A 15,047-nucleotide genomic window follows, 5' to 3' on the forward strand; every position below is an offset into this window, starting at 1 on the left:
CCAGGACAACTCTAAGTCCCAAAAATGCCCCCACATCACATCTCTTCCTCACACTCCCTGCCTCCAGCAGCCACCATGGCCACTTTCTCCACACCAGTTCCACATTTTCTTTGATTACTAATCACAATAGTTCATGAATAGAATATCAATAAGTATACTCTACTCCATACTCCATTCCTCCATCCTGTGGACCTTAGAATGGTTGTGTCCACTTCACATCTATATCAAGAGGGGGCTTAGATTCCACATGGATGCTGGATGCAATTCTCCTGCTTTCAGTTGTAGGCACTCATGGCTCCCTGGTGTGGTGGCTGACCTTCTTCGCCTCTATGTTAGCTGAGTGGGGTAAGTCCAATAAACCAGAGTGTAGCAGTTGCAAGTCTGTTGAGGCTCAGGGCCTGGCTATCACATGGTCAGTCCAGAGATTCAGGTCCCCTGGGTATATATTAAACCCCAGCACCAACTACAGTTCCGGTAAAAGTAACAGGAGAGGCTTGTGAACAAAGATCACATCTGAGTCCAGCTCCATCACACAGAAACACACACTCCAAAGTAGGGCCAACTGACATGGCACTGAACTCCATCTGCCATGACTATAGAACCTGTGGGTTTCTGTAGCCCTCAGAAGAACCAATACCTGGGGTTGTATCTACTTTATCTGTCCCTGGGACTCTGCTGAGGTGTGCATAAGGGCAAACCCTCTGATAACTTCCGGGCTCCTTTTGGAGACTCATATCCATATAAACTCATTTGTCCTTTCCATTTCTCCCTTTTATTCAGGTCAAAAAGCATTTTTAACTCCTGGTATTATATGTAGATTGAGATATTCTGCTGGTCTGAGTTGACCCTTTTATTCAAGGTCATTTTCTAGTTACATCATCAGCAGGTACTTGGTAGTAATCCCTTGGTGCCAGGGAGGCTCATCCCCGGGAGTCATGTCCCACGCTGGGGTGAAGGCAACACATTTACATGCTGAGATTGGCTTCGAGACTGGCCACATTTGAGCAACATGGAGGTTCTCAGGAGGTAACTCTTAGGCACCCTACAGCTCTAGGCCTTGTTCTTATTTCAGGTGCACAGGCTCACAAGCATAGTCATTAGTATCACGGGCTCATTGTTGGACCTTCCTTCTTTTTTGGTCTTTGCTGTTGCACTTGGGGGATTGTTGCTGTTCCTTTAGGGACTGTGATAGAGCTCCCCTGGCTAGGAACTCAGTACACCCTCAGTTGTTGTTTTTAATTGTAACCACTATGAAAATATCCAAACATTTTTATGTACCCTGGATATATGCCCTGGAGAACTCCCTGCCAGTAAGTTTTAATCTGTGAAGAATTGGTAAAAAGTTGTTTATAAATGTTTGTAAATGAGTCAAAATGGTGAAAGCACATCATAGGATTTGTAATTAGTAGCACCAACATCTGGAGTATGATAGTGGCTGCACTTTTTTCACACTGGGCGGCTCTCCTTACAGGGCACACTCCTTGCGCATGGGGTTCCCCTAAGTGGGGGACACCCCTGCGTGGCACGGCACTCCTTGCGCGCATCAGCAGTGTGCGTGGGCCAGCTCATCACACGGGTCAGGAGGCCCTGGGTTTGAACTTTGGACCTCCCATGTGGTAGGTGGACACACTATCTGTTGGGCCAAATCCATTTTCCCCTGAAAGCAATCTTAACAGATAATCTAATCAAAGGGCCCTCAACTAAATTTACTACAATCACCTAGAGGAAGAGATTAGTTCACAAACATAATCTTTCTCTTTTGGGGATTCATTAATAACCCCAAACTGCAACACCATCCTATTATTAACACTTTGCATTGGTGTGGTACATTTGTAATAACTGATGAAAGCACATTTTTATAATTGTACTGATCTCACCTATAAATCTATTTTCTGTTAAACTCCTTTGCCCATTTGAAATGCGGTTCATACAGTCTCTTTGCTCCTTGCCCCAGTTCAGCTGACCACGTAACACTGTGATAAAGTGCCATGGAAGCTAGCGTGCTCCAAGCACTTATCAGGGGATGTAACACAGACTTGCCGTGGCTCAGTGCAACTTAAAAATTCAATTGAGAGGAGCAGCGTTTTTGGAGGATCACCAATGGATACACCAGCCAGCCAGTCTCAGCTTGTGCTTGCACACCCCAGGTGTCACCCATAGCATTCCTTGTTCCCGCAGCCTGCTCTGTGCATGTCCCCTCGGGTACAGAAACCAGGTCCTTTGGGGTTCTATTCATATTCCAGCATAGGGAACCAGGAGGAATAGTTGAAGATCGTGGGGGGAAGGAGCAGAAGGGAGTTCACACCACACACTCCCACATATCCCTGCAAAGGCTCTTCCCCATTCTGCTGCCCCTCCCCACGGTGGCACCTGGCCTTGCCACGTCCCACCACCTCCCTTCCCTTTATCATGTAGAGCTATTCTGTGACCATCTTTGGTCCTAAACATCCCTACCAGATCAGAACCTTCCTTCTGAATAAATGCAAGTCTCTCCCTGAAAGAAGTTCTAGTGACACTTGTCTCCATCTCATCACATTTAAATTAAATCAATCCACAGAGTGCTACAGATCTGGTTTCTGCCCCACCACACACTCACGCCCCAGCATCTTTGCTTGTACTGGTTGTGATTTAAGTGAATCAGCCTATACTGGGGGAAGATCATAAGAAATAGCTTTAAAAAATTGAGGGTTTTTTTTTTCAGGATTAAATAGGTAAATGAGCCTGGGCAGGATTTTTTAAAGTAATGCTTCCATAATTTGTTAAGCTACCTTTTGTTTGTTATTTTAATTTCGTTTAACTGAAATAAAGTTAAAAAAAAAAGGAAATATCTATATGTAACTTACCTTTCTACCATGAAGACAGGGGTCATCAAGTGATAAGAAATTTTTATGAGAACTTAGAAGAATTTTTCTCTCATGAGGAACAATTGTCCTTCAGGAAAGCTCATTTGCCTCTATCATGTGAACATGTAAATTAAGTCACTAGTCAGGTTTCCCTCTCACTCTTAGCTGCTAGGAAGCTCAGAGCTAAATTACTGTTAACCTTTGGAAGGGTATACAATTTTGCAGCATGCGGTTTTGATATCTACCACAGTCCCAAATTTATCTTTCTCTCTCATCTCTCTTTGTTCCTATTCATTCACACATTTCTATTTTGTTGACTGTATTTGTAAGCTGAAACTCTTAAGTTCTTTTGTTATCATGGTGAGAAATAAATGCTTTTAAAAATTGCAAAAACACAGAGATAAAAGTTTATTTCTCCCAAGGAAGAGTCTGCCGGTTGCTATGCAGCGCCATGATGCTGGGGATGCAACCTTCTTCCATCACACACTAAGGTGTTGCCCTTGTTGCATTGTCGGAAAAGGCTCACCACCGTGTCTCCTGGGTCTGATTCTAGCCGTCCAAAGGGGAGAAGAAAGGGGACACCAGCAGCATGACATGACCCCACCACCAGCTTTTGAAGGGCATGTCTCAGAAGTTGCACATCCTATTGATGAGAACTTGGTCAGATGACCATACATAGCTGCCAAGGAGCCTGGAGAACCCAGTCTGTCTTCTGGGCAGCCACGTGTCCAGGTAAACCTGAAGGGTTCCATGACTGAAGAAAGGGAACAACGAAAGTGAAATTGTGGAATAAATGGTAGTCTTACTTTACAGCTTCAGGAGAATTCTTGAAGTGGGAGGAAGGAAGAAGAAAAGAAGCCCAGTTTTGCACATCCAACCAGATGTCTCAAGTGTAACTGCAATGGGGTGCCCCGGCTAAACCAATATGTTGGGGGAGAATGTTCTGATGCAACACACTGTTTCAGGACACATTGATTCCCCCTATAGTGAGGGGAAAGGCTTCTGTCAAGAAGGCACCCATCCTCACACCCATCATCCTGGTAGAAGCTCAGTTCTGAGATAGGAAAGAGTCAAAGGGCTTTCAGCTGGAGAGGACACATTTCTTTCCTTCTGTGGGCAGCAAGAGCTGACAGTGGACTCGCGAGGCGCTCCCTGTAGGGGGTGAGCTGGCCTCCACCACGTTGCACAAGATATAAAATGGGCCACAGGGTGTCTTCTAAGGGGCCTGGCTGTGGGGGGTCTGGGCTACAGGGCTCTGAGAGGATCCACATGGAGCAGGAGCTCTAAGTTCTTCCTGTATCTTAAGAAGGTCTTGTTAAAAGGTGCAGCCCGGTCACAGCTGTTTATGGGGCATTGAGAGAAGGGCCTACTTCTTGCTTGGGGGGGCGGAGGGAGAAGCCACAGGAAGAGTAAGGTCCTCTCCCTGAGCCTGGAGTCGGGGAGACTGATGGTGGGGTGCCACCTCCACCAGACCAGCTAAGGCTTCTCTAAAGCACGGCAGAATGTGCAGGCTGCGGTGGGCCTGTTTCAGGTACTGGGAAACTCTGAAATATTGGGGAGATTCTGAGGCAACACTGGGGGCTTCAAAGTCCTCATAATTTGGGAATTAAGGCAAACAATTTCACACTTGCCATGTAATCACGGGCCATTAAACTTCTCTTTGCTCAATTTCCTCATTAATCAACAGGGATAAAAAAAAGCCCTACTTCCTTGGTTTTAATGAAAGGATCAGATAAGATAAATACATACACAGGGTCTGGAACCCTGCCCCCACCTTGATTTTGGATCTCTGGCCTCTGAAACCTTGAGACGGTAAATTCATTTGCTTAAGCAAGTCCATCTTGTGGCACGTGTCCACGCACCCTGGCAAACTTAGACATAGTTTAAGGCTTTTCGTGCCCAATCCTGCTTCTTCCCCTAGTAGGATGTCACAGGTGTGGCACCCCTAAAAGTCCACCTCAGCACCTGCCTTCCGGAGGCGTGAGCTGACACACACCCATTTCTGACATCTATGTCTCCCAAGGTCATGCCACATCATTCTTGTGCTTTTCTCCATGACTTCCAGGGCCACCCAAGGACCCTATTGACTGAGCAGAGAGGGACAAAGAGGCTGGCACCTTTGGCCAGAGCCTTTATTAGTCCAGGGTACAGGCAAACAGAGAGGAGGGGCTACAGGTGGGAGGGCTTCCGCTTTCCAGCCTCGGGCAGAGGCGCTGTGTGCCCCTGGGTATGGGGAGGGGAGGGCGAGCTAGCCAGCAGGAGGCAGCCCTGGGCCTCCCCTCGAGAGGGCGGGTTAGGGCTGTGCAGGGAGAGGGGGCATCGTTGAGACGGGGCCATTTCCTCCCATGTAGACCTTTCTTCAGTACTCAAAAGTCACCGTCTTGAGCCTCAGGTATTCGTTCAGGGCCGCCTCTCCTGCAAAACAGACACCACCACGCTGTTGGGATGTGCCATTGAAAGAGTGGCTCCTCCGTTGCCGCAGGCGCTGCTCCGAGCTGCACCCAAATTATCTCAAGGAGCCTTGAAATGACCCCGTAGGATCAGTCCCGGCTCACGGCCACCTACGGAGGAGAAACTAAGACCAACGGGGTCGAGGAGAGAGGAGCAGAGTGTTGTCTCAAACCCGCTGCCCTGTCTGCTGGGTGACGGGGAGGGCTGCCCAGCACCCCTTTTTCCCTGGATGGCTCCAGGACTCCTGCCTCGTCCTGACCCTTCCCTCCCACCACAGTGGGAGTCACGCCAGTTGGGTCCCAGGATCCCACAGCCCTGCTCGTCAAGCTTGGTAGGGGCTGGCAAGGTCTGGGGAGGGCAGCCTGCTATGTCTCAGGAGCCCGGATGTCTCCTTTGGGACCTCCGGTGCCCAGCTCAGCAATCTCAGATAAGTTTGAGCTGAAGCTGAAATCCAGGGGTTAGGTCACTATTTCATTTTTCATTCACCTCACCCCCATCTTGGGTGGGGGTGTTTGTGAAAGGACCAGACCATGCCCTGAAAACCTCAAGCCACACAAACACTTGTGTACACACACATGCCCACACAGAGACACGCCCCGGACGTATCCCCATAGTGACGCACATGTGCCCACAGAGGTGCACACATGCACACGTGCCCGCTGGGAAGCCTCCTCCTGCAGGGAGCCTACATTTGCCAGGTCCCAAGGATTGAGCTTTACCACTTAAGGCTTATTCCCCTGAAAGGCCCCCAGCTCCCTCCTTTCTCCAGCATCTTTCCTGCACCAGAACCCACAGTGCCAAGAGTTTCCCACATGGGAAATGGACTTGGCCCAGTGGTTAGGGCGTCTGCCTACCACATGGGAGGTCCACGGTTCAAACCCCGGGCCTCCTTGACCCGTGTGGAGCTGGCCCACACGCAGTGCTGATGCACACAAGGAGTGCCGTGCCACGCAGGGGTGTCCCCCGCGTAGGGAAGCCCCACGCTCAAGGAGTGCGCCCCGTAAGGAGAGCCATCCAGCACGAAAGAAAGTGCAGCCTGCCCAGGAATGGTGCTGCACACACGGAGAGCTGACACAGCAAGATGATGCAACAAAAAGAAACACAGATTCCAGTGCCGCTGACAACAACGGAAGTGGACAAAGAAGAAGACACAGCAAATAGACACAAGAACAGACAACCGGGGTTGGGGGAGGGGGGAAGGGGAGAGAAATAAATAAATAAATCTTTAAAAAGAGTTTCTCACAGCCCAGCTGGTCTAGCCCAACTCTAGCAGGGCTGTCTGGATACAAATAGAGTCCAGCTGGACTAGCCTAGCTGAGTCACTGGCCTCAACACTGACCCTCTGGCCCAGCCAATAAGCAGCTTTGCAGCCCTGGGGCATTGTGGCAGATTGAGACCATTTAATGAATCTCCAAAAGAGAAAGGTTATGTTTTTAAGTGAATCTATTCCTCTGGTTGTGATACCCTTTGGTTTCATTAAATTTGGTTGTGGGCCCTTTGAGTAGCACAGACTGGACTCTGTCAGTGAGGTATGAATCACACTGTCTCCACACTTCTGCTGGGTCTGATAAAGGTGGAGACACAGAGGAAAAGGAACCTACCATATTTGATCCTGCCATGTGAGAGGGGACTAGAGGACCCCTTAAGCAGGAAGCCCCCAAGAGGCTGGGCCATGGAGCAGCTCAAGAAGAGGCAAGCCCTGCACCAAGTTGGCCTGCAGCTGCCGAGCGGCAGGGACCTGGCAGAGACCGCCCGCCATCTTGCTTCATGGCAGCTGACTTTGGTGAGAAAGCACCTCTCGTGGTGCCTCAATTTGGACTTTCCACGGCCTTGGAACTATAAGCGTTTACCCCAAATAAGCCCCCTTTATAAAAGCAAACACATTTCTGGTACTTTGCATCAGCAGCCCTTTGACAAATGAAAACAGGCATACACTCCCCCAGTGCCCGAGCCCACACTGTGGCCACCACCTGCACCACCCATACACCCCCCCAACCCCAGACTGGTTCCAAATGACAGGCTCATACCCCCACCACCCTTGGACCCCCAGTCCCTTTCGCTTTTCATGGGCTTTGCTTTAAACTAACCAATCCTCGACCTCCATGGGAAATCTCCTAACCTCCCTCCCCGGACCACCAAAAAGCCACAAAGCCACGGGCCCCTGCCGCTCTGCTTGTGTGTTCCCCACCTGCTGGTGGAGCCCCCCAGAGGCATTCGTGCTCCCTGTGGACCCCTCGAGCACCCCTCTCTGGGGCCTGCAAGTAACAAATGCTCTCTTCTCATGCAGCATGGCCTCAGTTTCTCATTGTGTCATACCTGAACTCCACCTGGATCTAAATTTAAAACCCAACTTAACACATCCGCAACATTGTGCACGTATGGGCGCATATATCCTATTGGTTCTGCCTCTCCAGAGAGCCCTGGCTAATACAGATTTTGGCCCAGGGGCCTTCGACTCCCTTCTGCCTGTATTAGTTATGCATCTCTGTGCTGAAGCACCATTGCCTCCCCTACTCCCCCCCGTGGCTCCCTATCCCTCTCGGGATAAAGCCCAAGCCCTCACATGGCCTCCAGGGCCCTCCACGCCCAGCCCCTCCCTGCCTGTCTGACCTCCCCCCTTCTTTCCTCCCCAGCCCACTCCAACCACTAGGGCCTCCTTCTGCAACCCCAATACCAAGCCTGGCTGCTCTCAGGACCTTTGCACCTGCCATTCCTGCTAGCAGGATCTCAGTGGCAGGTGCCTTCTTGTCACTCAGGTCTCAGCTCAGTTGTTGCCTCTTCAGAGAGGTCCCCCTAATCTCCTTTCCCAGACCACTGCTTTCTTTCCTTCACAGCATTCTCTAGAATGTCACTTACTGATTTAATTACAGCTTGTCTCCTCCCAGGGAAGAGAGAGCACACTGACAGCCTTTGTGTTCAAAGCTACACTCTCCACCCAAAGACCCGGAATAGGGCTTGGCACTGAGTGGGCTCTAACAGATGTTTGTTGAATGAATAAACAAAAGCAACCCTGCAGGCAGGATTAGGTTACCCAGGTCTTTGCCAAATCCAGATTGCTTGAAGCCGCCGAAGGGAGCCGCCACGTCGGTCTTGTTGTAGGTGTTGATGAACACCGTCCCCGCCTGGAGCTTGTCGCTGACGTACAGGGCCTTGTTGATGTCCCTGGTGAAGATGCCAGAGGCCAGGCCAAATTCTGTGGCGTTGGCCCGAGACAGCACAGCGTCCACGTCTCTGCAGAGAAAATCCAGGGAGAACGTGGGAGGGGACTCAGGCAAGCAGTGGCTCCCGGGGGCGGAAAGCGACCGGCAGGCCCCTCTCCAGTGGCCAGCCCTGCCCACTCCAACCTCCCTGCTACACGAGACTCGTCCTCAGGTCTGCAGGGAGAGATGTGGCAGGATCACAGGCAAACGCGTGCCAAGGTTAAAGCAAATATGCAAGAGGAAGGAGGGGCAGGGTAGAGAAAACAGAGAATGGAAGTGAAGAGAAAGACAACGGAGTTACAGTTTCACAGTCAGCCAGCCACATGGACCCTTTGAAATCAAGGGCAAGGCCCTGGCTTTACAGAGAAGGAAACAGAAGCCCCAGGGGGAAAGAAGATGGGGCCAACATCATGCACTGAAAGGTAAAAGGGAACATCAGGGCTGAGCAGGTTGGGCAGGTTGGGCACTGCACAAGGGCACCATGGGGGAGAGACTACTACTCAAATCACAGGCACCAGAGGTTTGAATACTGGTGGGGATTGACTCAAGTCCCCCACAGAAAGACATGCTCAAAGCCTAACTTGCAGACCTGTAGATATAAAAACCATTTGTGAATAGGATTTTTGAAGATCCTTATAAGCAGAGGAAATCTAGAGAGAGACATACCCGACTGAGGAAATGGAGAAGCCAGAAAGGGAGAGAGGGATTGCAGGGTGATAGAAGCAGAGCTTGAGCAACCCCCAGAATGCTACATGCTTCCTCGGAAACATGGCCTGCCAAGGCCTTGATGTTAGACATCCAGCCTCCAAAACTGTGAGACAACAAATGCCTGTTGATTAAGCCAAACCAGTGTGTGCTATTTGTCATAGCAGGCCTGGCAAACTAATACCAATGCTTATTACAATATTCACTTGGTAGATGGCATAAAATGGCTTATTCTAATAAAACCAGCATATTGTGGTGATTTTGATATTTTTTTTGACAGTTGGAAGTAATGTTATTGAGAATGAAGTGCCATTTTAAAATTTGCTCAGATGCTTTATCTATAGCCAGGAAAAAGACCTGAGGTAGGTCAAATTTAGGCCACAGATTCTTTGCTCCTTCCTCTATTAAGAGTGGAATCTAATTCCCATCCCTTTCAATCTAGGCTGGATTTTGTGACTTGCCTGGCTAATAGAATATAGTGTAAGAGATCTTCTGGGATTTCTGAGGCAGGCTCATAAGGAGCTTTGTAGCTTCTACCCAGACTAAAAATTTTCTGCAAGGAAAAACAGGTGCCTTAGCTACTCCAGGGCTGCCATTCTGGAGAGACCCTACGCAGAAGTCCTGTAACTGCATGAAGAGAAATCTCCAGGGTTCTCTAGCTGAGGTCCCAGCCATGCCAGAGAACAGAAGCAGGCCAACCTCTTCAAACCCTGACCAGAGAGCACACTTACGAGCTAAATAAATTGTTGTTATTAATCCAAGCCCCAAAATTTTGGGATGGTTTATTGTATAGCAACACACAGTAAGAGACATTGAGAGTGAAACGAGGAGGAAACAGCAAGGCCAGAAGATGTGGGAAGGGAGTTGCCTTTTTAAAATTTTTAATTTTTATTTTTTTTAATCTTTTTTAAAAAAGATACATAGATCACAGAAAATGTTACATTAAAAAATATGAGGGGAAACGGACTTGGCCCAGTGGTTAGGGCGTCCGTCTACCACATGGGAGGTCCGCGGTTCAAACCCCGGGCCTCCCTGACCCGTGTGGAGCTGGCTCATGCGCAGTGCTGATGTGCCCAAGGAGTGCCCTGCCATGCAGGGGTGTCCCCTGCGTAGGGGAGCCCCACGCGCAAGGAGTGCGCCCATAAGGAGAGCCGCCCAGTGTGAAAGAAAGTGCAGGCTAACCAGGAATGACGCCGCCCATACTTCCTGTGCCGCTGATGACAACAGAAGCGGACAAAGAAACAAGACGCAGCAAAATAAGACACAGAGAACAGACAACCGGAGGGGGGGCAGGAATTAAAATAAAAAATAAATCTTTAAAAAAAAAAAATATGAGGTTCCCATATACCCCCACTCCTCCCACATCAACAACCTCTTTCATCAGTGTGGCACATTCATTGCATTTGATGGAATTGCATTTGATGGAATTGCATTTTTTGGAATTGCCTTTTGATCATGGGAGAAGGACCCTGAAGCCCTCCAGGCCACCTGGGGCTTTTCCTCGGAGAGGGTGAGGGAGGTATGATTAGAAGTCTGGAGGCGTCTAGTAGCCCAGGCTGCTCCCACACGTGCCATCTCCCCCTACCCCGAGTTCTCCTGGCCACAGGTGGACCACCCCCCACAACGCACGCTTAGGCCCTGGAAGAGACACAGGGGCCCCTGACATGAAAGCAGGCTCCTCACCCATCGGCAAACCGGGAGATGATCATGATGGGCCCAAAGGACTCTTCCTTGGCTACAAACATGTGGTCCTCCACGTCGGTCAAAACAGTCGGCTCAAAGAAGAACCCTGCAGAAGAAACAGAAGCACGGGGGCGTCCTTCCACTGGCCCAGCTTCCCTTCAGCCAGGGCCTGGGACACACGCGCTGTGAAGCTGACACCGCACTCCTGAAATCCATTCTTCTGTGACTGTTCCACATTCTCAGGAGGGCTACCATATGCCAGGCATATTATTTCATTTAGCCGGCACATCTCTTTTAACTACAGGCTGTGTTCGTGGTGGGCTGAGATTTGAATCCAAGTCCAGTGACAAAGCTCATTACTACATCAAAGACCTGAGTTTTTCTGGTGGTATTTAAGTGTGAAAAAAATATCCAGATTCTTTGGCTAGTGTAGACTCCCAGATGGCGCGCCCATCAGCTCCAGCTGCCACAGCCTGTTAAATGAGAACAGGGAGAGTGGTAGAAGCTTTGGGCACTGGTCTTGATTGGCAGGACCTCATGTGACTGCTTCCTTTCTCCTTTCTGGAAACTGCAGAGGCTGGTAGCTGACTCCCCCAAGCAGAGGTGTGCATGCTTTCTACCAGGATACAGTGGCAGGCTCTAGAATTTACATACCAACCTACCACCTACTCCCAATCCTGGACTGCCAGCACCTACAGGCTGTGGTAGCTGAGACAGAGCCACTTCTGGTGACAGAAATGTCTTCTGTGACTATTTCTTCTTTAGCCACAGAGCCCAGGTGCCATCCAAGAACCTGCTGGACCAAGGTTTAATTCTATCTGGATCAGGGAAAAAGAAGAGACTTAAAATTTTCTCACTCTAGTTCTTGGAAACCAAATACACATATAAATATTTAAAAACTGTAAAGGTAATATCATTAATAAAACTTTTGCTATTGCTCATATATTTAAAATTACGCTTAAAAAAATAATTACAGGGAAGCAATTGTGGCTCAATCGATTGGGCATCCATCTACCATACGGGAGGCCTGGGTTTGCGTCCTGGGACTTCCTTGTGAAAGCAAGCTGGCCTGCACCCATGGAGAGCCGACAGCCCGCACCCGTGGAGAGCTGGTACAGCAAGATGACGCAACAAAGGGAGACAAGCAGACACAGAAGAACGTGCAATGAATGGACACAGAGAGCAGACAGCAAGCAAGCCACGGAGGGGGAGGGGGGGATAAGTAAAATAAATAGATCTTTAAAAAAAAAAATTACAACTTTTAAAATGTGAATTGTGTATTAATAGGTGTTGATTTATGTGGTGTGGCATTCTAGCCTCTCAGTGATCATTCACTGATGACTATGACATGCCAGAGTTCTATATAGAGACTGGGTTGGCTCTTTCTTTGTTTCCCCCCTTTTCATTTGTTCTCTACCCTTTCCATTCATTCTCCACTCTTCCCTGCCCTGTTTGGGGCTCTGAGAGGTGGGCTGCACACCTGGGCTCCCTCATCCTCTGGCTTCCAGTTGGATTTGGCCAGTAGGAGGCAGTCCCTATCCCACAGGTTTGACCCTCACTGGGTTCCAATAATTCTGTTCCCTTCTCTTGTCCCTTCAGGCCATGGGGTGGAGATAGGACCTTCCATTTGTTGATAGTGCCTGGGTGCCATACCACCCCTCGGCACTTACCCTTCTCAACCCCACTCATACCTCTGTAAATAGCACCTTAATTACACTCTTGAGCTGTGCCATCCATATCCTGCTGAGATACTATCTCTGGTCTCATGGAACTCCCATTCTAGAGGGGGTGGGTGAGAGGCTTATATAGGCAGGGGCAATTCAGGGGTTATAAACTATATTGAGACAGGAGGGTCCAAGGAGCACCTAGGACAGAAAGGTGGCCTATACTTGGGGATGTCGTGGAAGACATCGTTGGTGCTGCATGAGTAGGAGTTCACCAGGTGGAGAAATTGAAGGTGTGTTTGCAAAGCAGAGGAACGGCAAATGCATAGAGAGCAAGAAAACAGAAGTATTTGGAAAGAGAATTAAATATGACCAGAGCATGTGTGGGTTGAGGGCAAACGAGTTAGCAACAGACCATGAGGAACTTTGGATAGGAAGTCAGGGAGTATAAACTTGACATTGCAGGAGGATAGGTTACTGTGGAATTGTTTTAACAATGAAAGAAATGAAACTAGACCTCTGGCAGCTGCATAAATAAAGGATTAGCACGGTTCTAGAGGTCAAATCAGGAGGCTGCTGTGATGACCAGGCAAGACAAGATGTGGGAGAGCCAGCAGGGTGCAGGCAGGGATGCAGAAGAGTCAAGAAATAGTTCTAGATTTAATAGTATTAGGCAATTAAGGAAAATAAGGGGCCAAGAAAAGAGAGGAGTCTAAGATTCATTATTTCCTTCTGTGGTAGTTCAAGATTATTTTATGTGGGAAACGGACTTGGCCCAGTGGTTAGGGCGTCCATCTACCACATGGGAGGTCCGCGGTTCAAACCCCGGGCCTCCTTGACCCGTGTGCAGCTGGCCCATGCACAGTGCTAATGCACACAAGGAGTGCCCTGCCACACAGAGGTGTCCCCCATGTAGGGGAGCCCCACGTGCAAGGAGTGTGCCCCGTAAGGAGAGCTGCCCAGCGTGAAAGAAAGTGCAGCCTGCCTAAGAATGGCGCCACCCACACGGAGAGCTCACACAACAAGATGACGCAACAAAAAGAAAACACAGATTCCCGTGCTGCTGACAACAACAGAAGCAGACAAAAAAACAAGATGCAGCAAATAGACACAGAGAACAGACACATGGGGTGGGGGGGGGGAGGGAAGAGAAATAAATAAATAAATCTTTAAAAAAATTATTTTATGAATTCAGAAAAGAAAAAGATTATGTTTGTAAACTAATCTATTCCTCTGGATGTGATACCCTTTGATTGCATTAAATTCAGCTGAGGGGCCTTTGATTAGATTACTTGATAAGATTGCTTTAGGGCTTTTGATTAGGCTACATCAGTAAGGAATACCTCAGGTTGGGTCTCCTTCCCCTTGCTGGGTCTGATATAAACAGAAACACAGAGAAAGACTGGCTGAGACAGACACAGGAAGAGAGACTCTGTCATTTTTGTTCCTGCCATGTGACAGAAAGGAGGACGTTCAAACAGCTGAGGCCCTGGGGAGAGATGAACCATTTGTCCGATAGCTTACAGCTGACAGTGGAGAAAAAGCAGAAGAGCCGAGACTGATGTAGGAAGCGCTAAGAGACAAGCCCAATGCCAGCCTGCAGCTGGAATCTGGAAGAAAGCAGAGCAGCTGAGGCACAGAGAAGAAGCCCGGAGGGGAAGGAGAGATCGCCCGCCATCTTGCTTCAACATGTGGCAGCTGAGTTTGGTGAGAAAGCACCTCTTTTGGTGCCTTCAGCTGGACTTTGCACAGCCTTGCAACTGTACGTTTTCACCCTTTAAAATCCCCTTTGTAAAATCCAACACATTTTCTGGTATTTTGCATCAGTGGCCCTTTGGCTAACTAATACACCTTCCTTTGGTGTATCAAATTAATTGAGTGCCTACTGTGTATGAGGCTTGGTGCTAGGCATGAAGGACTAAGCAATGGAGAAGACATACATGGGTGGTAACTGTCTAGTTCAGCATAGGGTCTAATAAGGGAGCAACACAGCTAGTTCATTCCTGTGGTTTCTGGTCTTACAGAAGAGCAGGTGGGAATGCCTGGAGCAGGTGAGGTTGGGAACACTATGATGCTGAGATGGATTTAGTATCCATTAAGTTTAAAATGTCTTGGGGACATCCAGATGGAGGTGTCCAGTAGGCAGTTGGCTATGGGGTCAGGCATTCTGGGGGGGCAGGGGGGAAGCCTAGAGATACATATTGGGGAGGATCTGAGCTATGGAGAGCATGGGATATCCCCAGGAATGTGTTTAGTATAAGAGCTCCAAGCCAAGGGCAGACCAAGGTTGCCCTTGTTCAACCCAGGTCTTAGACCAACATTTAAGGAGCAGGTGGACAAGGGAGGAGAGCATTTCAAGGATGGTGTAATGTTGATGTTAATGGTAAATCAAAGTCCAGCACAATGCAGGTTAAAACCCACGCTGAGGGAAGTGGATGTGGCTCAAGCAATTGAGCTCCTGCCTACCACAAGGAGGCCCTGGGTTCAGTTCCTGGTGCCTC

At 49.1% G+C, this 15,047-nt stretch overlaps 1 protein-coding gene across 1 annotated transcript in view; it reads right to left on the reverse strand.

Annotated features, from left to right (window-relative positions):
* Positions 1-4,954: 4,954 nt before the first annotated feature.
* Positions 4,955-15,047, reverse strand: part of ALDH1L1 (aldehyde dehydrogenase 1 family member L1) — a 60,877-nt gene continuing 50,784 nt past the window's right edge. Inside the window, exons 21-23 of the mRNA XM_058288577.1 lie at positions 10,883-10,988; positions 8,326-8,525; positions 4,955-5,258 (exon numbers count right to left, since the gene is read on the reverse strand). Coding sequence (XP_058144560.1) covers positions 5,203-5,258; positions 8,326-8,525; positions 10,883-10,988 — 362 coding nt within the window. The 3' untranslated portion in view covers positions 4,955-5,202. The remainder of the gene's footprint in view (positions 5,259-8,325; positions 8,526-10,882; positions 10,989-15,047) is intronic.

This window comes from Dasypus novemcinctus, chromosome 26 (assembly GCF_030445035.2).
Source record: "Dasypus novemcinctus isolate mDasNov1 chromosome 26, mDasNov1.1.hap2, whole genome shotgun sequence".
NCBI classification, from domain to species: Eukaryota; Metazoa; Chordata; class Mammalia; order Cingulata; family Dasypodidae; genus Dasypus; species Dasypus novemcinctus.